Consider the following 26,900-nt stretch of genomic DNA (forward strand, 5'->3'; position numbering starts at 1 on the left):
ATGGCAGGAGGAGTAGTCCCTAACCTCAAGGAAATGATGCAAGTGCCAAAGGATGAAGACCTGCTTCTTGGAAGCTTTAGGGATAACCAGGAGCGCTCAGTGGCAGCAGGTGAGGATCCCCCATAATGTCCCTTCCCTTGGGTGTCTGCACCTGTGCATGTATGTTAGAAAATGCACAGGTGTGGCTCGGCAGAAGCATGAACGTGTGTTTGCATGTGTTTGTGGGTACCTGTGTGTGGGGTAATGGGATTGATAAAGTGAGCCTTTTGTAGCGTGTGAGGGGGAAGGTTGGATGAACATCCCTCCCATTGCAAGCCACCAGTGGGTCTTATTGCAAAACACTCAGTGGGCTCAATTTATAACATCATTCAAAGCAATTCCCTCTCCTAACCTTCCAGTACCTTCTTCTGCCCTTTAGAGTAAAGCTCCTTACCATGATCTACAAGACCCACATAAGGTCACCTCCTCAATATACTTCCTGCTGTGGCATGCTGACCCAGTTCACAGTGCCTTTAAGCCTGTCCTATAACATCCCAAGACTCTTTCTTCTTCACAGCCTTTGCACAAGGTGTTCCCTCTTTCCCCAGATTTTCTATGGCTGGACTCTTTCTCTTGCAGGTCTCTGACTCAATGTTGCTTCTGACTTTTCTATAAGCCCCTTCCTTCTGTATTGTTATCCTGTTTTTACTGTTTTGGGAGCATGCATCTCTTGATTTGCACTGATGGATTATTTCTTGTACCCGCCCCCGTCCCACCACCACTTTCTTTGTACACATACAATCAATTTTTTATTACTGTGATCTTGTTTCTTGGCCATTGCTTGCTCTTTAAGAACCTAGCCCAGAGCTTGACACTCAGTAAACACTTACTATATATTGAGTACATGAAGAAATTGAGACCTGAGATTAGCCAGTAGGTGTCAGAGAATGGGTGTTGAGTGCTTCCTAAGATGTTGGGGGACCCTATCCTATTTTTGGTGTGTTCTGTGCCCATGAAGCCTTGGGATAGCCTCTATGGGTGTTCCTTGGGCCTCTGTTCTTCTCCCTAGAAATGAAGGAGCATATATCTCAGTTGCTGGGTGCTTCTCAGCGGCAACAGAAGGTGGATCCAAAGGCTGCTGGCTCTGCTTCGGTTTGGAATACTGCTGCAAACCAGTCCAAGAAGGTGGTACTGTATGGCACTTGGTGGCTAGTTTGAGTTTGGGGGAGTTTGCTACAGTTGTAGCAGCTCTGGTATGGAGATGGTAGGTCAAGCAGGGCAGATGTTGACTTTGGTGAAGGACAAAGCTCCTGTGTACTGGGCAGGCAAATGAGAGCAGCAAGGTCTGGCCAGAGATCATGGCCATTCTTTGTTAGTTCAACCTTGAGGGTCCAGAATGTTTGAAACATACATTGTTTGGGGAATACATATCTACTTTCTTTTATTAATAAATAAGTATATATATATATATTTGAATCTTTATATGTATATCTGTATATATCTATGTTATGTCTACTTCTCTCTCTATATATATATTTCTAGAGAGAAATATGCAAAAGTATAAAAATCATTATATATATATTGTTGCTATTTAGTCTCTAAGTTGCATTTGACTTTTTGAATCCCCATGGACCGCAGCAAGCCAGGCTTCCCTGTCCTCCACTATCTCCCAGAATTTGCTCTAATTTATGTCCATTGGAGTCAGTGATGCTATCTAACCATCTCATCCTCTGCTGTCCCCTTCTCCTTTTCCCTTTAATCTTTCCCAACATCATGGTCTTTTCCAGTGAGTTGGCTCTTTGCATCAGCTGGCCAAAGTACTGTAGCTTCAGCAACCATCTTTCCAATGAATATTCAGGGTTGTATATATATATATCTGCTGCTACTGCTGCTGCTAAGTCACTTCAGTCGTGTCTGACTCTGTGCGGCCCCATAGACGGCAGGCCACCAGGCTCCCCCGTCCCTGGGATTCTGCAGGCAAGAACACTGGAGTGGGTTGCCATTTCCTTCTCCAATGCATGAAAGTGAAAAGTGAAAGTGAAGTTGCTCAGTCGCATCCGACTCTTCGTGACCCCATGGACTGCAGCCTACCAGGCTCCTCCGCCCATGGGATTTTCCAGGCAAGAGTACTGGAGTGGGTTGCCATTGCCTTCTCCAATATATATCCCTAAGCATATATAAATATAGATATACATGTATCTATATCTATCTTAGGGCTGGGACTAGGGTAAGGCAAGTGAAATGCCTATGCTCTCTGGCTACTAGGAAATTCAGTCAATTGAATCTGAGCATTTTATAGCCAATCCTTTAAGTTACATTCTATATGAGTGAGGGAATGTTCTAGAAAAAATGGTGGCTATACTGTTGCAAAGGATACTGGACAAAGACAGCTATTTTGGAGAAGAAGAAGAAGTCCTGACTCTTCTCAGAAATCACATGAATCCCTGAGTGTCATACTTCTGTAGCCAATCCTTTTAACTACATTCACCTTGGGTGAAAGTTTAAGTAACATGGTTGTTAAACTATTGGAACATTTACTGGGAAAAGGCAATACCTTCAGATAGGAGGGAGACCTGACTGTTCCAGGCAATCATGTGAGTCCCACGTTTTGTAGCGCATCTGATAAGTAAGCTACTTTTGCTGCAGATGGGGGCAATTTTAGAAACATGGTTGTTGCAAAGGTTGTAGGAGGTGGAGGGAAGACAAACTGACTGAAGAGGCAGGGAGACCTGATGTTCTAGAAAATCAGCTGAGTTACATTTTGTTCCATTGTAATGAATTTTTTAAATTATACTAACCATTTGAGGGAATGCTGTAGAGAAAATGGTGGCCATGTTGTCGCATTCAGTTCGGTTCAGTTCAGTCACTCAGTCGTGCCCAACTCTTTGTGACCCCATGAACCACAGCACACCAGGCCTCCCTGTCCATCACCAACTCCCAGAGGTTACCCAAACTCGTGTCCATTTAGTCAGTGATGCCATCCAACCAGCTCATCCTCTATCGTCCCCTTTTCCTCCTGCCCTCAATCTTTCCCAGCATCAAGGTCTTTTCAAATGAGTCAGCTCTTCGCATCAGGTGGCCAAAGTACTGGAGTTTCAGCTTCAACATCAGTCCTTCCAGTGAACACCCAGGACTGGTCTCCTTTAGGATGGACTGGTTGGATTTCTTTGCAGTCCAAGGGACTCTCAAGAGTCTTCTCCAGCACCACAGTTCAAAAGCATCAATTCTTTGGTGCTCAGCTTTCTTTATAGTCCAACTCTCACATCCACACATGACTACTGGAAAAACCATAGCCTTGACTAGACAGACCTTTGTTGACAAAGTAATGTCTCTGCTTTTATTTATTTATTTTTATTGGAGGCTAATTATTTTACAATATTATATTGGTTGGTTTTGCCATACATTGACATGAATCCGCCCTGGGTGTACATGAGTTCCCCTTCCTAAACCCCCCTCCCACTTCCCTCCTCCCCTTATCCTCCCTCTGGGTCATCCCCGCACACCAGCCCTTAGCACCCTGTAACATGCATCGACCCTGAACTGGTGATTCATTTCACATATGATAATATACATGTTTCAATGCCATTCTCCCAAATCATCCCACCCTCACCCTCTCCCATAGAGTCCCAAAGACTGTTCTATACATCTGTGTCTCTTTTGCTGTCTCGTATACAGGGTTATCATTTGCAGTATTACTCAGCCATTAAAAAGAATGCATTTGAATCAATTCTAATGAGGTGGATGAAACTACAGCCTATTATACAGAGTGAAGTAAGCCAGAAAGAAAAACACCAATACAGTATACTAACGCATAAATATGGAATGTCTCTGCTTTTAAATATGCTGTCTAGGTTGGTCATAACTTTCCTTCCAAGGAGTAAGCGTCTTTGAATTTCATGGCTGCAATCACCATCTGCAGTGATTTTGGAGCCCCCCAAAATCAAGTCAGCCACTGTTTCCACTGTTTCCCCATCTATTTGCCATGAAGTGATGGGACCAGGTGCCATGATCTTAGTTTTCTGAATGTTGAGCTTTAAGCCAACTTTTTCACTCTCCTCTTTCACTTTCATCAAGAGGCTCTTTAGTTCTTCTTCACTTTCTGCTATATCTTCTCCACTTGCATTAAATATGGGGAAAAGGCAGCCATTTTGAGGAGGAGGGAGACCTGATTGTTTCATGAAATCACTTAAGTCTAGTAGTTCTGTGGCTGATTCTGTTAGCTATATTCACCTTGGATGTGGGCGAGCTGCTTATGTTCTAACTTTGATGTAGAAGGTAGGGGCACAGAGAGGGATTTAATAAATCTCTAGATTAATTAGAGTTGCCTGTTAGGACTAGAGGAATATACCTTCAAAAAATAGAGTCCTTATATTGATTTTAGAAATTAAATTTAGACATTTAGAATTAAATGTATCAATTCGATATATTTATTCATTACTTATCTTTGAATAAATGTTAATGGACTGCTATTGCCTCTGAGAGAACCACAACATGAAAGAACAAAAAAATCATAATACTACTCTGCTCATTTGGGAAAAAAGATGTAGTGTGCCTTAAAAAGTATATGAAAATAAAAATAACATTTTTGGAAATAATTGACAGAGGGAAGCTGGACTTGCTGCAATTCATAGATTTTTTAAATCCCCATCAAATGTAAATAAAAATCTGATATTTTGCAATGTATATAACTCTAAGTAGAGAGTTTCTAAAATTAAAAAGAAAAGAGCAAAAAGACAACTCCTTTGGACAGTTAGACCTGTCACATGATTGGTGATCACAAGTTATCACCCCGCTTGCATATGTTGTTAAATTAATTCTTATGATATTGATGTGTGAAAAATAAAATGTTTTATCTCAAACAAACAAACAAAACACACTACTAACTCATCGCTATTTTGCCTTCAACTCTCTCAAAAAGCATTTTCTCCTTCTGATCCCAATCTATAAGAAAATCAAGGGGGTGGTGTGGAAATTGTTCTAGGAGAGACTCTCCATCTAATTCTTCTTTATAGTCCTGAAGTCTTCCTGACACACACTGTCTTTTTAATGCTGTTTTTGAGCTATCTCACTGCTTGCAATGCAGGAGATGCGGGTTTGATCCCTGTGTCAGGAAGATCGCCTGGAGTAGGAAATGACAACTCACTCCTGAAGTCTTGCCTGGAGAGCCCTGTGGCCAGAGGAGCCTGGTGGAGGTGGGGTGGTGGCAGGCAGCCAACTTGTGTGACTCCCAGGCTCTTCTGGTTCCAGAGGATCAGGTGCCATGTGACTCCCAATGGGGTGCGCTGATGTTCCCAGACAAAGTATGGGCCCAAGCAGGATACTTCGACTGATGGTTCCTTTCCCTAGGGGCCGCAGCTGCGGGGAGTTGGAATGGTGGGAGAACAAGGCCATGGCGGTGCCCGACCCCAGGAGAATCCTGGTGGCTCCCAGGGCATGAGATCCCAGTATGAGCGGTAAGAAGGATCCCATGGACCCTGCGGGAGAGAAAGGCTGGGGCTTTTTGGGTAGGGACCCAGGGAGCTGGCAAGCAGACTGCCCAAGAGGGAGTAGTGAACAGCTAGCCATGCTTGGGGTATGGGGGCTCTGTTGCCTCCTTACCACAGCCATAGAGACCCCTGGCCCCTTGCCTGTTCAGGGCCTCCTAGCATCCCACAGCTGGGCCAGCTCCCAGCCCTCAGGCCTCAGGACTTGCGACCAGAGAAGGGGAGAGCTCCAGGCGGACAGACTCATGGTCCAGAGGAGTCCACAACCTTACCCATCTGCCTTTATGGCTCTCCTGGGACCACCAGAGGCTCTGACTCTCTTTGTTTTATTTCCCAGCAGCCGAGAGTTAAATACACTGGCTGAGATTGGTCTGGAAGAGCTCAATGAGCTGGAGATGGAGATCATGAGAAGACAGGTGAGTATCTGATTGCCACTCGAAGGTGGGAGGCAGAATCAAGGTGAATGGGTTGGTGTGGCCACCCACCTTGAGGATACTCATCCTCTCCAATCGTATTCACCTGCTAGCAGTGGAGGCGAAGTCAGGCTTGCTTCCCCTTAACCCAGCCTTCTTGTCTCCAATGTCCTATCTTGAGGCCTAGACTCAACCCCATCTCTCTGCCTGACATGTGGGAAGGGAGAAGGAAGAAGAGGAGGAAGAGGGGACATCAGAGGATAAGAGAAGTTTATTCATAGAGAGTGATGCCAAGAGGTCTGAGCCAGGGGTCATGTTCATTCAGGCCAAGTTCAGGTCTCCTTGGTTTGAGACCCCAGCAGGCATAGGCATGGGCAGGAGGGATGTCTTCCCTGGTGTCCCTCTCTGGCCTTGCATGTCACCCTATCCCGAGGCCCTCACTCTGGTGCTGCTGCCCCCATCCCCTTCCCTGGCTCCCACCAGCACCGCTGGGATAGGCTGGCTTCTTCCAGACAATGGGAAGAACTGGTAATGGTGGGAGCAAGGTGGCAGGGACTGAGAGCACAGACAGCCCAGTCTCTGTGTTCTACTGGGCCCACCCCCAGCCCCTGGTCAGCTGCTCTGCCTGCTTCTTGCCCAGAGGCCCTTTTCCTCCCAAAGCCCAGCAGAGGCCCTTCTTGGTCTAAAGTCATAGTTTCCCCCCATTGGTGTGCTGTGGACTTCCCTAGAAGAGCCTTGTTCCCAGCCAGCTCTGGTCTCTCTGCAGCTGTTCATGATCACTGAGCGTCTGCGCGACCTGGAGGACCAGAGTGCCACCTGGCGCCAACGGGAGGTGCTGTTATTCACCATGCTGCTGTCTTCCTGCATTGCCAACCTCTGGCTGTGGATGCGCCAGTGATGCTTCCTGCCGGTCCGCCGTGCAGCTAGAGCCCTTCAGTCCTCCCCTTCTTCCCTTCTCTCCCTCAGCCACCTCTGCCCATCCTCCTTCTAACTTTCAGCAGCCTTCAACAGCATCATAACCATTTTCCACATCTGCCTGAGGGAGGCCCTAGCTGCTGGGAGGTGGAGGAAGTGTAGAATCGTGAAGGTCAGAATGGGCTGAGATCCAGCCTCTTTGCAGGGAGAGGATGGTGGTTTCTGGTCCCCACAGTAACATCAGTGGTAGGTACTCCCTCCTTCCCTGTCAGGGCTCCATGGTGACCATCTTGGAGCTAGACCTTGCCTCTGGGCCCTCAGTGTCTCTTCTGTTCCATCCTTGGCAGGGACTTGGCTGTGTCTTCCCTGTTTTCTTCAATGTTGTGCTCAGGGCTCTGCACATAGAATATTCTCAATAAAAGTTCAGTTATAGCAGCAAACACTGGTGACTGAGTTTCTTGCATCCAGGACTCGCATGGGGACAGCCCCTCTGGACAAAATCCTTGGTTCCTCCTTCCCAGGCTCCTCCTGCCTCTTCATTGCCAGCCCAGGTTGGGGAGGCACTCCTTAAGGGCAGAGTTTGGCAAAGCCCTTCCTGTGGAACTCCCACCAGCAAAGGCTTATGGGGATGTGGTTTTGCAGCAGCAGCTTCTCCTGGTTGGACATTACAGGGACTGAATCAGAGAAACCTCCTGGATAGGACCACAAACTTTTCCATTTGCTCAGGAAGAAAGTGAGGCCCAAAGGAGGGAAACATGGCCCTTTGGTCATCCAGCAAGACCAAGACAGGGATGGGTCTAAGATGGGTTCTCCTGAACCCATCTAGGGTCTAGGGCTCGGCCTGCCTCCAACAGATCGCTTGGGGACCAGCCCCAACTTGGCTCTGGAGGCTGGATGCAAGATCACATAGAGGGACTTTGAATCCTTCTCCTCTGTGTCCACAGCTCTGAAACATTCTCATACAGGACAGGGTGCTGAGTAGGGTACTGGGACTTGGCCTAAGAGGGCAGGAGTGTCACTGCTTCGGGCCTGGCCTCAAGGCCAATGTACTGGGGGCCAGGAGGCCATCAAAAGAACTGCTGCCCTTTCTCTGGGACCAAGGGTTAAATACACATTTCTCTGCGGGCAAGGACCTGGATCATTACATTGTTATTGGCTTTAGTGGCTCAACAGAGCTTATCCCAGCCCCCAAGTCAGTCAAGGCTTCTCCATCTCTAAAGATGAGAGAGTGTGCTAGTCACTACATATAAAATAAACATGATGGCATGTGTGCACGCGTGTGTGTGAGAGTGTGTGTAAGTGAGGAGGGAGGGTGAGGGGAAGAAAATTGAGCCCTGGAGCCTGCTCTGACTCTGCCCCACCCCCTCTTTGGCCCTCACTGGCCCCATACAGTGAGGGGGGGTTCCTCCTCTCCTGACACTCGGGGGCTTGCGGTACTTCTGAGAGTGGATTGTGGGTCTCCTGTTAGCGCCGTGCCATCCCATGCACATGACCACTGGAGCTTGGGCTCCGCTGAGAGCAGAGATAAGAGCATTTAGCAAAGAAACCATTGGAAGATTCTCTCTCTGGTCCCAAAGCAGAAGGGTGGGACTGAGGTGCCAGAGGAAAAGCCCTGCAGAATGGGGACGAGGCAGTGCCCGGCCACAAGGCCTAGGGAGGTCCAGAAGGCCACCCCTTCCCCCCACTGCAGCCCTCCTGAAGGTGCTCCTTGCTTCTGCTCCAATCAGGGCCATGGCCACGCTCAGAGGCGGGCAGGTGCTGCAGGGCGGGGCCGGGCCTGCCCTCTGGGACATGGTGTGCATGTGCGTGAGCAGACACAGACATGTTTGCAGAAAAACTCTGGTTGAAAATATGTTGTGAAACAAAGGTTCACCCTTGGGAGCAATTTAGCTACGATGCAAACAAACAGTGCGGCGGCCCCTGGAGAAACGCCTCCCGGGCCAGGTGGCCGCCCCTCCAGCCTTCACAGTGACTGCTCACTGATTTGGTCCCTGCCTGCCTGCACCGTGTCTGCTCCAGGCTGGCCTCCTCTGCAGGACTCCACGGGGGTCCTATTGTGGAGGCTGGCGTGGTCTGCCTGGCCCTCCGGCCCTAGTCCACCTGGAGCATCTGTCCCCTTGCTGATATTTCCCTGTCAAGCTGCCCTGGCCTCGCCAAAGCACTCCAGCAGGTAGCCAACCCTTCTCCACCTTGAACTTCCCCATGGACAAGCTGGGCCAGTGCGGAGGAGATGGACTTGTTGACAGCTGGGGTAGGGGGGTGCTCTTCTGCAGCAGGTTGTTTAGTGCTCTGCTGTGCTACTTCCCACGAGTGGCCCAGGCTTGGTGGCCATGGCCATTCCCCCTCTGGATCAGGAGCTGCTGGAGGGGCGGGGCAACCTTCCATTGCCTTCCTCACCTGGCACCCAGCAGAAGTGAAAGGGCTGGCGGAATGGTCTCTGACCAGGGTCTCCAGGGAATAATTCTGGCCAAATGGCCTCCTGAAGGGAGGGCTAGCCTCACCTTGCTCACAGGGGCCCGCCCTTCTGTGGAAAAGCCGCAGGAAAGTCAGTCCATTTTGGACCTTTACTACCCCTAGCACTCCCACTTCGGGCCAGCACACTGTGTTTTTAAGGTATTAGATCATACGAGTCCTGCTTCACTACATCCTCCAGAAACAGGCAAAAAGTGTGGCACGCACAGCTAACAAAGCCCCTTTTCCTCCCCTACAGCCCCCGTCAAGTGCCTGCGTGGAGGTGAGTCCCATGATTGGCCTGGTGTGCACCCCAGCAGACTCTGACCGTCATGTGCAGACATGTGTCCCCGTGCATGCACTGGGCTCTGTGCAGAGGAGCCGTGCAAGCCATCCCAGGCAGCCCTTGGATAGGGGCTGGGTCCCCCAGCTATGCATCCCTTTCCTGTGTACTTAGTGGTGTCTGACTCTTTGAGACCCCATGCACTGGAGCCCGCCAGGTTCCTCTGTCCGTGGAACTCTCCAGGCCAGAATACTGCAGTGGGTTGCCATTTCCTTCTCCAGGGAATCTCCCCAACCCAGGGATAGAACCCGCCTCTCCTATGTCTCTTGTATTCATGGGTGGATTGTTTACTGCGTGTGTGCAGGTGGGGAAAGCTATAAACCTGCTCCATTGGGCTTGACCTGCAAATCCCCTCCAGCCCTTCCAGAAGTTGGAACTCAGCATATTCCAGGTCCTTTGTCTCAGCAGCTGGGAGAGGCGGGCACGTGGGGTGGGGGGTGGGAGGGTGTGTGGAGGGGGTCTGTGTACCTGGAAGCAGCCAGAAATCTGAGCCTCTTGAGTCGCCACCGAAGGGCTCTTGCCCACTTTTGCTTCCCCAACCCTGGCCCCTCTTGAACGCCAAGTCCAGGGAGCCCTGGAGGGGAAGGAATGGATTCCCCTCAACCCTGCCCCGCCGCAAGTACCTCTTGTCTCTCTCAAGTTTCCACCTGGCTTGCCCTCTGGCCAGGTAGGTGGGCTGGGACTGTGAACAAGGCCAGGAGGCAGGTGCATGGGGGCGGTGAGCTGGTGACTCTGGGTCCCCAGACACAAAATCCTGAGTGGTACGAGCTCCATGTAAGGGAGGGCTCCTCAGGGAGCTTGGGAGGGGCTGGCTCCTGGGTCTGCGCAGACAAGCAGCTTCCACCGCTGGGCAGCCTAGCATCCAGCACTCACCTGCTGGCAGCCTGGGGTGTGCAGGCCCCACAGTGAGAGGGTCAGGCATCCAGCCAGTGGGCAGAACTGTTTCTCCAGTGGGCAAGTACTGCCCTGGGCTGAGGCCTCGACCTTACCTCAGCCGTGGGCATGGGCTCCTCTGGGCCACTGCCGGCCTCCCCTGCTGGCCTCAGGCAGGGCAGGCAGCTCTTTGACTGAGAGGCTGAGAAGCTGCGTGGGGTTCGGGGATCCCCCTGGTCTGGGGACAGGAGCTTTTGGAGGACTCTACTGTCCCTTGGTGCTGATGAGCCCCCGAGGGCTCGTCTCTGAGTGGAAGCTTCTTGGACAGACTTATAGATGCTGACTGTGGCCAAGGGACAACCTGCCTCGGAAGCCATCTGACTGGTGAGGAAAGGTTGGTGGCCTCCTTAGGGGCAGGTTTGGAGCCCTATGTGCATCAGTCCTGAAGTTGCACTTGACATGGGCCTTTGTGTGCTTGGTCCGTCCTGGGAGCTGAGAGAAAGTGGTTGTATGGGGGGACTTTATTTCTTGTCCAAGTGCATGAATGAAACCCTGGGGGCTTTAGGGGTATGGAGGCAGTGAGTATGTGTGAAGCTAGGCCTTCTCCAAGTCTGTGCTCTAACCACCCTCCCTGCCACCTCCTGCTGCTGCTGCTGCTAAGTCACTTCAGTCATGTCTGACTCTGTGCGACCCCATAGATGGCAGCCCACCAGGCTCCCCAGTCCCTGGGATTCTCCAGGCAAGAACACTGGAGTGGGTTGCCATTTCCTTCTCCAGTGCATGAAAGTGAAAAGTGAAGGTGAAGTTGCTCAGTCATAGCCGACTCTTAGCGACCCCATGGACTGCAGCCCACCAGGCTCCTCCATCCATGGGATTTTCCAGGCAAGAGTACTGGAGTGGGGTGTCATTGTCTTCTCCACTGCCACCTCCTAGGGGACAACATAGGGGCCAAGAGTGCACCAGGTCAGGAGGGGTGGAGTGGGAGAAAGGGGGGAGTCTGTGGGCCTCACCTGCTGCATTGGCTTCCACTGCCAGCCTGCCCAGGGCATTTATGGGCATCCGAGGTCACAGCATGGGGACTGCACCTCTGGGGGCTCCCTGGCTCCCTGCATGTGAGGAGTAATGGATGTAGGTCAGGGCAATGTACATGTGGCGTGTCTCCCGTAAACTCTGCTGGGACTGCAGCCTTTGCTTTCAGCTCTTTGAGTTGCACCTCACCCTCCTCAGGAGATCCTGGAAGGAGGGCACCTGTTGTGGGTCTCTCAGGCTTTGGGAGCCAACTCCACTGCCATTTTGGCAGATATTTCTACAGTGAAGCCCATTACAGCTTCTGCCTGAGGGAAGATTCCAGAACCAGCCTGCAGTCCTGGGGCAGGGATAGGCTCCTCATTTTGGCCCTCCAGCTGAGCTTGCCCTGCATGTCTCCTTGAGCTCAGACCAGCCAGTGTCTGTTCCATTCCTGTCAGACTGTGGTCATAGGAGGCAGCTAGTGTGGGCAGCCAGCTCGGTCTATCTCTTGCCAGTGTCTGGGCCCTGCTGCTGGTGGAGCATGAACAAAATATTTAGTATCACTTGTCAAATGGTGGCTGACTTCTCCAGAGGGAGGGTCCCTGAGTGCTTGCGCTGTGCACATGCGCATGGAATTGAGAACCGGCTGCAGCCAACATGGTGTGTGCCTGATGGGCCCTTGGCCTCAGAATTGCCAGTACTTGCCCCGGCCACCTCCCCCCACCAACAGGCTCCAACATGAGATGGTTTCACAGGAGATGAAGCTTCAAAGATGGCTCTGGTCAGATCAGAAAGGGGTTTTCATGTCCAAATACAGAGTTTGTATTTTTTATGTAGATGATCTTTCAATCCATTCAATGAGTACCTGACACTCTCCTTGGCCCTGGGACCCAGTAGGGAGCAAGGCACTCCTGGTCGCTACTCACATGGATGTGATCATCTCACCAGGGACAGAAAAGAAGAGTGGAAATTGTGATTAGGACATGATAAGTCTATGATGCAAATCAAGTGGGGAAAAGTGAACAGGAAATGAGGCATGGATTGGGAATGTGCAGAGCAAGTTTAGGGAATTCATTCATTCATTCGTTCATACATCCAGAATATGTATGTGCTTGCCATGGGGCTAGGCTCTGAGACTTAGTGATGAAACAAAACAGACAAGTCCCCGCGCTGATGAAGTTTATTTCTTTGGTGAGGGCATCTGTCCATGGGTTTTAGAAGCAGGAGTGACACATAGATCTGGGTGCGGTGTTACTGAACTCACCCTGTTGATATGGGAGGTAGAGGAGAGAACAGGCTGGGAATATGAAGGCAAAGAAGCAATGAGTCAGAAGACTATGACAAGGTTGAGGCCAGGCCTAAGGCAGCAGCAGGCAGGATAAACACAGAAGAATGGACTGGAGAGAAACGTCAGCAGTAGAACCAACAGGAATTGAGAATGGGCAGGAAATGTCAAGAATTACTCCTACCTAGGTTTGTAGCTTGAGCATAGATGGGGAGAGATGTGCCTTTCTCAAGATAAGGCACTGGGGCTGGGACTGAGGTCAGAGAGTCATGTCAGTCTGGGACACGTTGAGTCTAGGGGCCCAGTGACTGCCTCTAGGCCTGTGGGCACCTGGGGGTGTAGAGCTCAAGAAGGGCTTCTCAGTGAGGACAGCAGGGGCTAGGGGCATGGGCTGCTATCTCTAGGGTCCAGTGTAATCTGTGGGGTGGAGGCTGACTATGACTGCTGTCAGATATACTGCCCCAGTCCTATATTGATCTATAAAGAAATAAAGCCTCAGGTGGCAATAGCAGTCCAAGTTTGGAAAGTGTCTGATGTGATGGTTTCCACACTAGAAGCTCCAGTCCCTGGTCGAAGGAGTGGCCCAGAATGGGGTTCTGCCAGACCTGTTGGGCAGAGCCCTGTTTTCTGTGTGTCCCACTGGAATTTTCATTCATTCAACAGATAGTTGTCAAGCATCTTTTCCATGGAGGTGCTAGCCTGGAGCCTGACCACAGGGTGGCTGCTGATAGCCAGAGGCAAATTGGCACCAAGGATCCATGCCTGCCCTGTGAGTGCCAAGCCCTTGCTCCACACCCAGCTTGCCTATCCACAGCTGAATCCCTTCTAACTGTCCCTCCAGACCTGGGACACAGGGGTCACTGCTGTGCCCACTGCAGTGCTGAACAAGTCTCCTCCTAATACTAAGGCCCAAGTCCCTTCCAGGCTGGCCCTGTGATTAAGTGTGCTTTTGGAGCCATGCTGCTTAGGTGTGAATCTGTAAAATTGGGATAGAAATAACATTAGCTTTGCCGGATTGCTGTGAGAATTAAAGACTTCAACTTAAGTCAAGTGTTAGTAGCCCATGGTAGCTGCTTCCTGAACAAGAAGTTGCTCCCTACACCCACCCCTCTTCTGCTGCTGCTGCTAAGTCACTTCAGTCGTGTCCGACTCTGTGTGACCCCATAGACGGAAGCCCACCAGGCTCCCCCGTCCCTGGGATTCTCCAGGCAAGAACGCTGGAGTGGGTTGCCATTTCCTTCTCCCCACCCCTCTTCTAGGTTCCTCTTATTTCTCCTTGTCAATGTCTGCCTGCCCACCTCCCAGCCACCCATGGTGCACATGACCCTCCCCTTGGCACTGCTCTCTGCCTGCTGTTCAGGATTTTTTCTACTGCACTGACTAGAATTGACTATCTGGGGCACTAGTTTCTGGCTGGGACTTAGCGTCTGCTTCTCTGAGCTGTCTGTCATAGAAGAGCTCCCTTCTCAGTCACAGTGGAAACATTTTGGCTGGCATTATCTTGAATCTTAGGCCAGGATGGCCTGAATTATAAAAGAATCTGAGAAACCAGGTCACCTGGAGGGTTTTATCAGCCTTTAGGGAAGACCCACTGAAACCAGTGTCACCCACCAGCAGTTACTTCCCTCTTCTGAGCTCTGTTTTCTAAGATTCCTCAGAATTGTACCTAGATTTAGCCTGTGTGTCTCCCTCCCCACCTCCCTGCCTGCCTTCCTTTCTTCCCTCCACCGGTATGTGTGGAGTGTTTCCCAGGAGCCAGCCCCAGTGCTGTGCAGGGATGCAGAGCATCAAAGCAGACACCGATGCCTGTCCTCAGGCAGTGCTTGTGCCTCTCTAGTGGGTACTGGCAAGAGGGGTGGCAAAGTCTGGACTCGGGCTTCATCCCAGGACTTTGAGAACTTGGCGAAGTGGTGCATGGGGAGAATGAGCATGGACAAACTCTTTGGGGAGAAGTTTGAGTGCCAAGCCGCACTGAAGGCCAGAAGCTGAAGGCTTGAAGGCTCAGTCAGTCACAAATATTTAAAGGCCGACAGTGGCAATGCACTGAGTGTGATTTGGGACAAAGTAAGCTGTCCTTGTCCAAGGGCAGCCAGAAACTAATGTCCAACTGGGAGTTGGAAGGAAAGCCTGAAGCTTTTCAAAAAGGTTCTGCTGTTATCCCTATCTTCAGTACTGGGCAGTGGAAGTCATCCTTACTTTTGTGACTGTGAATAATGTGTTTTACTTCCCTGGCTGCTTTTCAGATTTCCCCATTATCAGTGGATTTGGGCAATTTGATCACAATGTACCTTGGTGTAGCTTTCTTCATGCTTCTTGCTCTTGGGTATCATTGAGCTTCTTATATCTGTGGATTTGCAGCTTTTCTAAAAATCAGATTTGGACAGTTTTTGGCCATTATGTCTTTAAGTACACTTTCTACCTCTCCCTCCTTTGGGAACTTCAACTACACCTCTATTACAGCACTTGAAATTTTCCCACAATTTGCTGATGCTTCGCTCTTTCTTTTTCTGATTCTTATTTTCCCCCTCTGTGCTTCCCTTTGAATAGTTTTATTGTGCTGTCTGCAAGTTCACTGATATCTTCTTGCAAAATAGCTGATCTCTCGTTGATCTCATCTAGTATAATTTTTTTATCTCATAGTTTATAGTTTTCATATTTAGAAGTTTGAGTTGGGTCTTTTCATATATTTTATACCTATATGCAACTTTTTGAACATATGGAATACAGTTATATTGACTATTTTAATACCCTGTCTAGTAATTTTGTATTTGTGTCAGTTCTGGGTTTATTAGTAAGTTGGTGGTTTCATCTTTATTTTGGAGAAATTATCTGTATCCCTGGTAAACTTTAAGTGGTTGCAACACATTATGAATTTCATTCTGGAGGGTATATCTGACCCCTGTTACTCTATCTTCTTCAGAAGCAGAACTGTCATATACTCCTTTAAAAATCAACATATTGATATAGCAGAGGTCTAATCTGAGTAATAGAAGTAGAGAGATGGAGTAACGGACAGGGAAAGTGCAAATATTCATTGAGCATCTACCATGTGCCAGGCACTGAGAAAAGATGGTAGCTTGGACTAAAGTGTTAGTGGTGGAGACAGTGAGAAGTGTTCGGATACAGGGTATGTTTGGAAGGTAGAGACAACGTGAATTGCACATGACCAGATGAATCGCATAGGTGTGAGGGTATGAAGGGGCTTCCCAGGTGGTGCTAGTGTAAAGAAACTGTCTGCCAATGCAGGAGATGCCAGTTCAATCCCTGGGTCTGGAAGATTCCCTGGAGGAGGGCATGGCAACCCACTCCAGTTTTGTTCCCTGGGAAATCCCATGGGCAGAGGAGCCTGGCAGGCTATAGTCCATGGGGTCACAAAGAGTCAGACACGACTGAAGTAATAACTTAGAAGCATCAGCAGCAGAAAGTATGAAAGAAAGGGAGGAGTGAAGGATGACTCTAGGGCATTTTAAACCATTTTTATTGGAGTACAGTTGATTTACAATGTTGTGTTAGTTTCAGGTATACAGCAATACCAGTTATACAAATAACATATATTCATTCTTTTTCAGATTCTTTTCTCATACAGGATATAAGAGTATTGAGTAGAGTTCCCTGTGCTATACAGTAGGTCCTTGTCAGTTTTTGACTTGGGAGAACAGCATCACCTTTATTGAGATGCAGATGAGTATTGGAGGATAAGGTTTTGAGGGGAAAGATCAACTATTCGGTTTTGGGCATATTCAGCCTGTGATGTCTATTCACATGGTAATGTCAGTGAGATAAACTGGAGTCCAGGAGAGAGGTTGGACAGGTGTTGAAATTTGCAAGTCATCACTATACAGAAGTGTATAAAACCAGAAGACTAGATGAAGAAGTGATGAAGAAAGAAACGATAAGGCATCTACTCAAACACTGGGTTCAGGACAATCCAAAGTTTAGAACTAAGAAAGAGAAGGAGGCTTCATCAGAGGGCACTAAGAAGAAGTGGCCAGTGAGGCAGGAGGAGAATCAGGAGCATGGAACCCATCATTTCAAGGAGAGAGTGTCTAAACTGTGCCAGATGCTGCTGAGAAACACAGTAGATGTGGACAGAGCATTGACTCTGAGGATGAACTGTGATCATGGCTTTCCCTTTTATTCTGGGAGAAACACTGAGGTCAGAGCCTCTGCGGACTCATCTCTCTCACCCCAGCCCTTTGGAGGCCTGGTGCACAGCAGGCGTCTTGGCCTTATGCATGGGACGGATGAATGAATGAAAGGGCACTGGGCAGCAGTGAGACTTGAATGAGCCACAGACTGGAAGGGAGTAGCTCTGGCTTCTAGCCTTGGCTGTATTTCTAACTTGTTTCTTCTGTTCTGAGTCTTAACATCTCTGGAGGAATCAGCTTTAGAATGCTTTCAGCCAGGGTCCAAGAGACTCTTGGGACCAGGCTGGTGTTCCTGTGAAAGTCTTGGATTGGATGTTCAACTTGTGAATGAGGAGAAAAGAGGCCCAGAAGTGCACCACAATTGATGTTGGGGTTTTTTGTGGAAATAGGGTGCCTCACTCTTGGTTTGGGGCTTCCCAGGTGGCAATAGTGGTAAAGAACCTGCAGGAGACATAAAGAGACACAGGTTCGATCCCTGGGCTGGAAAGATCCCTGGAGAAGGAAATGGCAACCCATTCCAGGATTCTTGCTGAAGAATCCCATGGACAGAGGAGCCTGGTGGGCTACAGTCCACAGGGTCTCAAAGACTCGGGCACAACTGAATGACTTAAGTGCATGCATGCGTTCTTGGTTTGAAGGCCTCCCTCCTATCTATGTTCTCTGTCCATCTCTTGTCTTTGCCAACTATATTAGCTGTCTTCCTCATGCAGCTTAGCCCTGTGCGGACACTTGCTTGCTTTCCCCAGTGCATCTACTGCTGCCTCATGCCTCTGAAGATGAAACCCTTCCCGTTTCGCTGAGAATGCTGGCGGTTGGCATGAGTGAGCCTCTTCACCTGTCTCTAACTCTTCCCTAGCTGCATCTAACATGTTTGCTTGTCACCTCCTCTCCTTTCCGACATGTTCATCCAGCTCCTCTGCTCCGTATTCTTCATAAGTCACCTCTCACATCCCCTGTTCCCTGGACCCACCCATTCTATCCATCTTTCATGAGCTCCGGACCTAACTGTGGTTATGTGTGTGCTAAGTCGCTCAGTCATGTCTTGACTCTTTGCGACTCTATGGACCCTCTAGGCTTCTCTGTTCATGGGATTCTCCAGGCAAGAATACTGAGTGGGTTGCCATGTCCTCCTCCAGGGGATCTTCCTGACCCAGGGATCGAACCCTCCTCTCTTCATCTCCAGCATTGACAGGCAGGTTATTTACCAGTAGCACCAACTGGGGTTATGAGCACAGATATTTTCACAATCGACAAACCTTTTCATTTGTTTCCCTATGTCCTTTCTGTACGATGGTAACAATAATAGCAACACAAAAAGTTTACAAATTTACATCTCCCAGTTCCCACTCTCTCTCCCTCAAGCTTCTAGAAAGAGTTAGCTACATTCCCCATCTACTCTTCCTCACCCCTTACCATTCAATCAGAAACCCTGCAAACATGCCCTCTCTGCTTTTGACTAGGTGGCCAGCGAGGCCCCTAGCATTCAACATAGGGCAGCTCCAGCTTTTATCTCAGGCTCCTCCCTTCCTGAGACTCCCTATCCAGGGGTCTGTCCTCCATAATCTCCTCAGAACTCTCCCCTCAGCCTCCTCCTCTGCTCTTATGCTACGAGAGTGCTCATCCCCTCTGAGAGCTTAAACTGCCAGCAACCCTGATGGTGTCCACATCTCCCCTCTAGTCCAGACCCCACTGAGTGCAGGGCTGGTCAGAGACTGCTGCCCCAGGCCTGGAGGGTGACTGGAAAGGGTGAAATTAGGCTGGGGCCTTAGGAACAGAGGGCAGTGAATGGAAAGATTTTTTGACACTTTGTAGAGAGGATAATCAGCTGAGAAGGAAACTGCTTGGAGGTGGTGACTGAAGGTTTCTGGCTTGGGTGACTGGGTAGAGGGTAGGCCATGTTCTGAGGTGGGGAAATTAGAGGAGAAGCCATTTTGTAGGTGAAGGTGTCAAGCTGAGTTTTAGCTAGGTTGAGTTAGAGGCACCTCAAGAAAGAAGATGCCAGGCAGAGACTGGAGAGATGGGTGGGCACCTGGAAGAGATGCCTGGGTGGAGATGTGATGGTAACTGAAGCCTGGGACTAGATGAACTTTCTGGAACGAGCATGTAGACCAGAAGCACTGGCCTAGCTACCTGTAGGCCGTGGATAGCTGACCGCCCAGGTGCCCACCATGAGCGGCCCGAGGGGCAGTTCTCCTGAAGGGCAGTGTAGGTGGCAGCCAGACGGAGGGAAGAGCCTGTTTCTGGCAGAGAAGAAGCAGGGATCATGGGAGAGGAATCTGTCTTGGTGCCAGAAACTCAGAGAGGGCATATGACTTGTCATGTGCCCCCAGGGCAGCCCCCCTAGTGGGCTCAGGGCCACTGCTCTCGAAGACAACCAGGAAGGATGGGAGGGGTCCGAGTGCTGGCAAATAGGGCCGATGCTGGCTCTCTATCAGCAGGAAGCTACCCCGAGCCCTCGGCCTGGAGTTTGCAGCCTCCCTGGGCTGGCCTTGGCCTCCTCTGCCTTCTTCCTATCAGCAGAGCTCACTCTGTAATCTGGGTCCCACCTCCCACACCAGTGTCCTCTGCACCCCTGCCGTGGACGGGACCATTACTTCCACTGCTCCACCCCAGCCATTCAGCCACTGAACAGGTAAGAGTACCACTCTTGAGCTTGTGTTCCAGCCCCACTTCGGCTTCAGGCTTCCAGGAGGCCAGCCCTGAAAGCCTGCTTAGTGCAGGTGGCCCCAGCTTTGTTTGCATTGCTTAGAACTTTCTGTCACCATGGTTGGCCACCTCTCGGGTCCAAGTGAGGACACAGGGATGCCAGTTCCTGTCCCTCAGGTGCCCTCATTAGCATCCCGGTGACACGTTCCCAAGGGGAGCAGCGGGCAAGAGGCTCTGAGGCTGCTTATTACCACTCACTGCAGAGCTTGACGTGCTTGCTGTCGCCATGGGGACCGCTTCGGAAGCTGGAGAAGGCTGGGCTCCAGTAGGAGCGCCAACAGTTGGGGCCACCAGTCATCCGTGGGGTATGCTCATCCTTTCTGAGCAAATCTGGCAGGGCAGCCTCCGTGGGGAAGGGCTATCCCACCTCCCTGACCCCGTGCAAGACACATATGGAACACCAGGCCTCTCTTCTGGACTTTTCCTTCTCAGGATGCTCCTTCTTGGTTTGTTTTGTGGCTGTCTCTTCCTCTGCTCAATTCTTTTTTTTTTTTTAATTTATTTTATTGGAGGCAAATTACCTTACATTAATCTATTGGTTGGTTTTGCCATACATTGACATGAATCCGCCCCGGGTGTACATGTGTTCTCTTTCTTGAACCCCCCTCCCACCTCCCTCTTCCCCATATCCTCCCTCCATGTCATCCCCGTGCACCAGCCCCAAGCATCCTGTATCTCCAGAGCTCTTCCAGTGTACCCTCTCCCACTTGTTCTCCCTCAATCCCCACCCCCAATGGCTTCTTCCTTCTCTCAGGCTTCATCTGTACCATCTTCTCCAGAATTCTCCACTGCACATCTCTCTACCTCTCTACTCCCTCCAGGCCAGCCTCCACTTAGCAGTCAGAAGGCTCTTTCTCTAATATAACACTATCCTTGTCATGCTCCTGCTTAGCCTTGCAAAGCTCCCCATAGCCCAAAGGAGAAAGTATTCACTTCTATCACTTCTTATAGAGCCTGTGGGTGCTCTCCCTTCTCCTGTCTCACCCTCAGCCCCACCTACTGTTTGTTCCTCAGCTTCAGGGTGCTTGAAAGAATGTGACTGAAACTTGAAGGAAGGGCCCCCAGAGTCCACGCCCTTGGTGAAGAAGTCAATAGGAGGCAGGACTCTCACCTGAGGACAACCAGAGAGCTGAGCAGGCAGGTGGAAGCTTCTTTGGGCCAAGGAGGTACATCTCCTCTCATGGGGCAGGAATTTGGAGGCAGTGACTGGTTTGGAGGTGCTCAATGCCTTCAGTCTCTGCCAGATAGCTGCAAACAGGGTCTCTGGAAGATGGCTGAAATAGGTCTTTGCTTGTTTTGTTTTAGCTTTGTTAGTTCACATGTCAGAGAATTCATTCCGGTAAAAGAAAAAGAAACACGCCTTGCAATTTAGCACAGTTTGCCTTTTAAATAACCTGTCAGGGTGGGGAGAGAACCAGCATCTTGCCCTGTACCACCATAACAATACTGCAGGGAGCTGGGGTTTGCCGACTGGGCCTTGGTGCTGTTCTCAGTGCTCACCTGAGGTTCTTATGTGGGTACTGGGGTCTTCTGTGAACTTTCTTTGGGTTTCTCCCTGGCAGGTGAGGGTCCTGGTTGTACATGGAGGATGACAGAAAAAGCCAATGGTGTGAAGAGCTCCCCAGCCAATAACCACAACCACCATGCCCCTCCTGCCATCAAGGCCAATGGCAAAGATGACCACAGGGCCAGCAGCCGGTGAGTCTGTTGAGGATGGATCATTTCAGAGATGGCCTTGAGCCTGCTACTTCCTCCCAGCTCTGCCTCATTGTCACAGAGTAAACAATCCTTGGCTCAAGTGCAGCCTCTAAAAGGACCATGGGATTTCTAGGTATTTCCTAGGAAGGGGGAGGGTTAATAGGAGATGAAGCATGAACAGAAATAAACACACACAAAAAAGCCATCAGTCAATTCTGCTTCTTCCTCTGCAGGCCACAGTCTGCGGCCGATGATGACACCTCCTCAGAACTACAGCGACTGGCAGAGATGGATGCCCCCCAGCAGAGGAGGGGTGGCTTCCGCAGGTGGGTCTCACCACTGCCCTGCTACTATCCCTTCCCTCCCATGGGGCCTGTCAGATCATGGGGTCCTCTCGGTCCCAGGGGCCTTTCTAACAAGACCTCTAGGAAGCCCTGTCAGCCCTGCCCTAGCTCAACTTTTCTCTCTAGAGGAGGATCCTGTCAGCAAGTTTGGAGGGGCCGGTTGATGTTTCTTTTCAGACTTGTCTGTGGCAGTGTCAGGAAGAGACTGTCTTCTCAGCAGAGGGGCTCAGGTGGAGGGCTCTGAGGTCTCCAGCCAAGGGTTGTAGGCTCCATGAAGAAATCAGAAAACCTGAAGCAATCTTTCTCCTGACTTGTCCTCCTTCAGCACCATCTCCATTTTGCCCCAGAGACCCCATGTTTGTTCTTGAGAATCAATAGAAATGGCACCTCCTACAGGAAGTCTTCCCAGAGTAGCCTCTTCAGACTGCTGGGTTGAGTCATGCACAAGCACCATCCCCTGTCCTGGACACGGGTCCTCTCTCCAAAGCACAGGTCTATTATGCCTCACGCTCCCTCTCTCTGCTCTAGGATTGCCCGCCTGGTGGGGGTCCTCAGAGAGTGGGCTAACAGGAACTTCCGTGAGGAGGAGCCTAGACCTGACTCGTTCCTTGAGCATTTCCGGGGGCCTGAGCTCCACACCGTGACAACACAGCAAGGGGACGGCAAAGGCGACAAGGACGGCGAAGGCGAGGGCACCAAGTACAGCAGTCCAGCCTGAGGGATGGGAAGGGCCCCAAGCATGCATTGGGAGGGTTCGGTGGGGTTCCTCAGACCACAGCCAGGGCGTCCTGCTGTGTGCTTTCAACTCTAAAAATGTTCCTTGGTCTGTGCCCAAAGTCTTTCTAATGGCCAGTGGCCCACCGGCCATGGTTCAACACCAATTCACAGAGCTCCTCCTGCTACTCAGAAAGCAAGGGGCAAGGGCACATGGATGTGGGTGGGAAGAGGACTCAGCCAAGGGTGCAGAGGAGGGTGCAATGAGAGAGTGCTGTGGAGCCCATGTCAACCCCAGTGCCCATGTGAGTGCAGAGTGGGGGTGTGAAGAGGCCATGCTGGGGGCTACCTGGATGATGGCGGGGGGAGGCCCTGAAACAAGTGAGCAAGACAGAGTGAGTGGGGAGGCCAAAGAAGGCAGGCCTGGAGGGCCTCTTCTTTGAGGAAGGAGTAGGCGACGGGGGATGTCTGGCCAGGCCGACATTCCCCACCTCTGGCCAGTAGAGGAAAAGTGCTCCCGCCAAGTCAGGCCCTAGCATCTGGAAAAGTGATTGCAGAGCTGGAGGCCAGACCAAACAGCGGGGACGGGCAGGAAGCACACTCGCTCAGAGGCCCTCTCTCTTCCCAGGAGGGGTGTGGGACCTGCTCTGAGCCCTCAGCATGCTATGTAAGTCCCTCCCTGGGGCCCAAGGCCTGCCTCAGTGACAGCACTCTGCTTCATGCACCCTCTTGGCAAGAGGCCTGCAGAGGGCACAAGAGTCAGCGGGCCCATTCAGGGTCAAAATCAGAAGAAGGCTGTTTCTCACCCACCAAGCTCTAGTTAGATGCCCAGTGCCAGGCTGTGGCTTCCTCATAAATGAGGCCCTAAGAAAACCCATGCGTCACCCTGGGCATCCTGCAAGGCACTGCATTTTCAGGGTCCTCTGGCCTCTGGGAGCCAGGGTGCTGCCACATCGGGGAGCTGGTTTCCAAGCCTGGTCTCTGTGTGTCTCCTCAGGAAGAAGTTTGAACTCTTTGTCTTGGACCCAGCCGGGGACTGGTACTACCGCTGGCTTTTTCTCATTGCCTTGCCCGTCCTCTACAACTGGTGCCTACTGGTGGCCAGGTGCGCAGAAAGTGGTCTGGGAAGGGGTGGCCCGAGCAACCTGGTCCAGCTGTGGACACAGAGCTCACCCTGCCTCAGTCATGCATTCACCAGGGATTTAACTGAGCACCTAATGGGAGCCAGGCTCAGTGCTCAGGGCTGGGGATCATGTGTGAACAAGGCGCGCATGGTCTCTGCACTCTTGGAGCTCGCAGACTTATGGGGACACTGACAGGGAACCTGAATACACCAGTGCCCAAACCAACTTCAGACTGGAGGCAGGGAGCTACTGATACTAGAGAAAATGCAGTCAGGGTGGCCCTTTCTGAGGAGGTGGTGCCTTAGCTAAGACCTGAGTGATGAGAGAGGGTTTGGAAGACTGCAGGTAAAGTGCTGGAGAGGCTGGCGCAGGCCGGTGCTGCAGGCTTTGTGCACCAGAGAGGCGGCTGGGTTAACTGCTCCTACTTTTGGCTTGTACACTCGCCGAGTCATCCTGGGTTCTATCCCTTCCTCTGCCCTCTCCTATGGCCCCTACCCACCCAGGCAGCAAGACTCAATTCCTCCTAACACTCTCCTGCAGTCTCCAACCTCTCTTCTTTCCCACTGCCTCGAGTCTAAGCCCAGTTACCACTCTTTCTCGGGTGGGTTGGCCAGTGCTCCATGTTGGGTTCTCAGTAGGTGTGTGTTGAAGAGCCAAACATGGAGGCTAGTCAGCTGTGTATTGTGGACATTCTTCCAATGACTCATTTTTCATTCAACTCACTTCTGTTGAGCACTTGAATCCTGGGCTAGGATGTGCTCTGGGCTAGCACATGGGGCACCAGGTATGTTGTAATACTAAGAGGTGATCTCTGTCTCCATGGAGCTCACAGTCCAGTGGGTCAGATAGACAAGTTACGTTCAGGAGCAAAGTCTATGTATAATAAGGGTTGGAGTAGGAGTTGCTTGTGAATCCGTGTCTTCTGAGCAGCAGACTGACTGTGACTCATCAGTGCCCCTGGTGGCCTTCCCAAGCCCTGCCTACAGTGGGCAATCAGTTTGGGGACTTCGGGGGTCGTTGGATGGCTTTGAGGGTGAAGCCCAGCACTGTCTTCCTGCAGAGCCTGCTTCAGTGACCTGCAGAAAGGTTACTACATAGTGTGGCTGGTGCTGGATTATGTCTCAGATGTGGTCTACATCGCAGACCTCTTCATCCGACTGCGCACAGGTAAGTGATAACTGGCATGCACAGGCAGGAACATGACCCCTGAGTCCAAAGGCTTGAATCCAAATTCTCAGGAAATCCCCTTGGCATGGTGTTAGCCTCAACCATCTGGCTGGGACATAGACTGATGCCTTTCCCTCTTTGAATCTCAACTTCCCTACATGCTCAGTGAGTTTTGGATCTGTGGGTGATCTCTTAGGATACTTATAGCCAGATATACTATGTAAGCCTCCTATACCCTCCTTGGGAAGGAGGGTTCAGTGATCATATGCTCCTTCCTGAGCGTTAGTCTATTAAGAGGGACAGGTACGAAGTCAGAGGTGATATACATTGGCTTGTGTCTCCACTAGGTTTCTTGGAGCAGGGGCTACTGGTGAAAGACACCAAGAAGTTGCGGGACAACTACATCCACACCATGCAGTTCAAGCTGGATGTGGCCTCCATCATCCCTACAGACCTGATCTATTTTGCTGTGGGGATCCACAACCCTGAGGTGCGCTTCAACCGCCTGCTACACTTTGCCCGCATGTTTGAGTTCTTTGACCGCACTGAGACACGCACCAGCTACCCCAATATCTTCCGAATCAGCAACCTGGTCCTCTACATCTTGGTCATCATCCACTGGAATGCCTGCATCTACTATGCCATCTCTAAGTCCATTGGCTTTGGGGTTGACACCTGGGTTTACCCCAACATCACTGATCCTGAGTATGGCTACCTGTCTAGGGAGTACATCTATTGCCTTTACTGGTCTACACTGACCCTCACCACCATTGGGGAGACACCACCCCCTGTAAAGGATGAGGAGTACCTGTTTGTCATCTTTGACTTCCTGATTGGTGTCCTCATCTTTGCCACCATCGTGGGAAATGTGGGTTCCATGATCTCCAACATGAATGCCACCCGGGCTGAGTTCCAGGCCAAGATTGATGCCGTCAAACATTATATGCAGTTCCGAAAGGTCAGCAAGGAGATGGAAGCCAAGGTCATTAGGTGGTTTGACTACTTGTGGACCAATAAGAAGAGTGTGGATGAGCGGGAAGTCCTGAAAAACCTGCCAGCCAAGCTTAGGGCTGAGATAGCCATCAACGTCCACCTGTCCACACTCAAGAAAGTGCGCATCTTTCAGGACTGTGAGGCTGGCCTGCTGGTGGAACTGGTATTAAAGCTCCGGCCTCAGGTCTTCAGCCCTGGGGACTACATTTGCCGCAAGGGGGATATTGGGAAGGAGATGTACATAATCAAGGAGGGAAAATTGGCAGTGGTGGCTGATGACGGTGTCACTCAGTATGCCCTGCTCTCGGCTGGGAGTTGCTTTGGAGAGATCAGTATCCTTAATATTAAGGGCAGCAAAATGGGCAATCGGCGCACAGCCAACATCCGCAGTCTTGGCTACTCTGATCTGTTCTGCTTGTCCAAGGATGATCTTATGGAAGCTGTGACTGAGTACCCTGATGCCAAGAGGGTCTTAGAGGAGAGAGGCCGGGAGATTCTGATGAAGGAGGGCTTGTTGGATGAGAATGAGGTGGCAGCCAGCATGGAGGTAGATGTGCAGGAAAAGCTAGAACAGCTGGAGACCAACATGGACACCTTGTACACTCGTTTTGCCCGCCTGCTGGCCGAGTACACGGGAGCCCAGCAGAAGCTCAAGCAGCGTATCACAGTTTTGGAAACCAAGATGAAGCAGAATAATGAGGACGACTACCTGTCAGATGGGATGAACAGCCCGGAGCCACCTGCTGAGAAGCTGTAATGGCTTGGCCCAATTGCCCCTCCAGCCTTGGCCTTGACCCCAGGGCTGGAAGAGCTGTGTAAGTCCCCACATATATATGCATTACCACTATTCCCTTGAATTCTCCCAGAAGCGTCTGTGCTGGAAAGTTTAGGGCTCGATCATCCAGAAGCCCTCCTCCAAGTCCAACTAACAGCTAATCTTGTGCAGGGCACAGACTGTGCTTAGCTCGGTTTCCAGAAGCTTCAGCCTGTCTAAGTTTGAGGAAGGAAGAGAAGAGGAGCATCTCTCCAGGCTCTTTTGCATCTAGTTACCTCCCACTTGGTTCTTTTCTAATATGTGTTCTGAATATTTCCATTTCTCTGCAGCAGTATGTAGTTCAAACACTGGCTGCAGACACCTAGCATGGGTCCCAGTGTCTTTTTCCCAAGGCAGGCACAAGGTGTGGAGGGGGGAAGGTAGGAGATGCTCCCTCCAAGTCCTGCTCTGCTGATTCTTCTGTCTGCCAACCCAGAGTGGG

At 50.7% G+C, this 26,900-nt stretch overlaps 2 protein-coding genes across 2 annotated transcripts; both read left to right on the top strand.

Moving 5' to 3' along the window:
- FATE1 (fetal and adult testis expressed 1) lies at positions 1-6,773 on the top strand. The gene is made up of 5 exons (XM_088834150.1): positions 1-109; positions 1,049-1,167; positions 5,326-5,432; positions 5,800-5,878; positions 6,642-6,773. The coding sequence occupies exons 1-5, from the start codon at positions 1-3 to the stop codon at positions 6,771-6,773; spliced, it is 546 nt and encodes a 181-aa protein (XP_088690276.1).
- A 14,419-nt stretch (positions 6,774-21,192) lies between these two features.
- CNGA2 (cyclic nucleotide gated channel subunit alpha 2) lies at positions 21,193-26,401 on the top strand. The gene is made up of 6 exons (XM_055437681.2): positions 21,193-21,302; positions 21,536-21,628; positions 22,175-22,345; positions 23,358-23,465; positions 24,545-24,651; positions 24,999-26,401. The coding sequence occupies exons 1-6, from the start codon at positions 21,193-21,195 to the stop codon at positions 26,399-26,401; spliced, it is 1,992 nt and encodes a 663-aa protein (XP_055293656.2).
- Positions 26,402-26,900: the final 499 nt, after the last annotated feature.

This window comes from Moschus berezovskii, chromosome X (assembly GCF_049115385.1).
Source record: "Moschus berezovskii isolate FMDL1 chromosome X, NW_MosBer_1.0, whole genome shotgun sequence".
NCBI lineage: Eukaryota > Metazoa > Chordata > Mammalia > Artiodactyla > Moschidae > Moschus > Moschus berezovskii.

What these genes read in the sequence shown, in the direction of transcription:
- CNGA2 (XM_055437681.2), top strand. Translation starts at nt 21,193, where the DNA reads ATGACAGAAAAAGCCAATGGTGTGAAGAGCTCCCCAGCCAATAACCAC. An exon ending in GACCACAGGGCCAGCAGCCG is followed by an intron (nt 21,303 to 21,535) that starts GTGAGTCTGTTG and finishes CTTCCTCTGCAG; the next exon opens with GCCACAGTCTGCGGCCGATG. An exon ending in TGGTGCCTACTGGTGGCCAG is followed by an intron (nt 23,466 to 24,544) that starts GTGCGCAGAAAG and finishes GTCTTCCTGCAG; the next exon opens with AGCCTGCTTCAGTGACCTGC.
- FATE1 (XM_088834150.1), top strand. Translation starts at nt 1, where the DNA reads ATGGCAGGAGGAGTAGTCCCTAACCTCAAGGAAATGATGCAAGTGCCA. An exon ending in CAAACCAGTCCAAGAAGGTG is followed by an intron (nt 1,168 to 5,325) that starts GTACTGTATGGC and finishes TCCTTTCCCTAG; the next exon opens with GGGCCGCAGCTGCGGGGAGT. An exon ending in ATGAGATCCCAGTATGAGCG is followed by an intron (nt 5,433 to 5,799) that starts GTAAGAAGGATC and finishes TTTATTTCCCAG; the next exon opens with CAGCCGAGAGTTAAATACAC.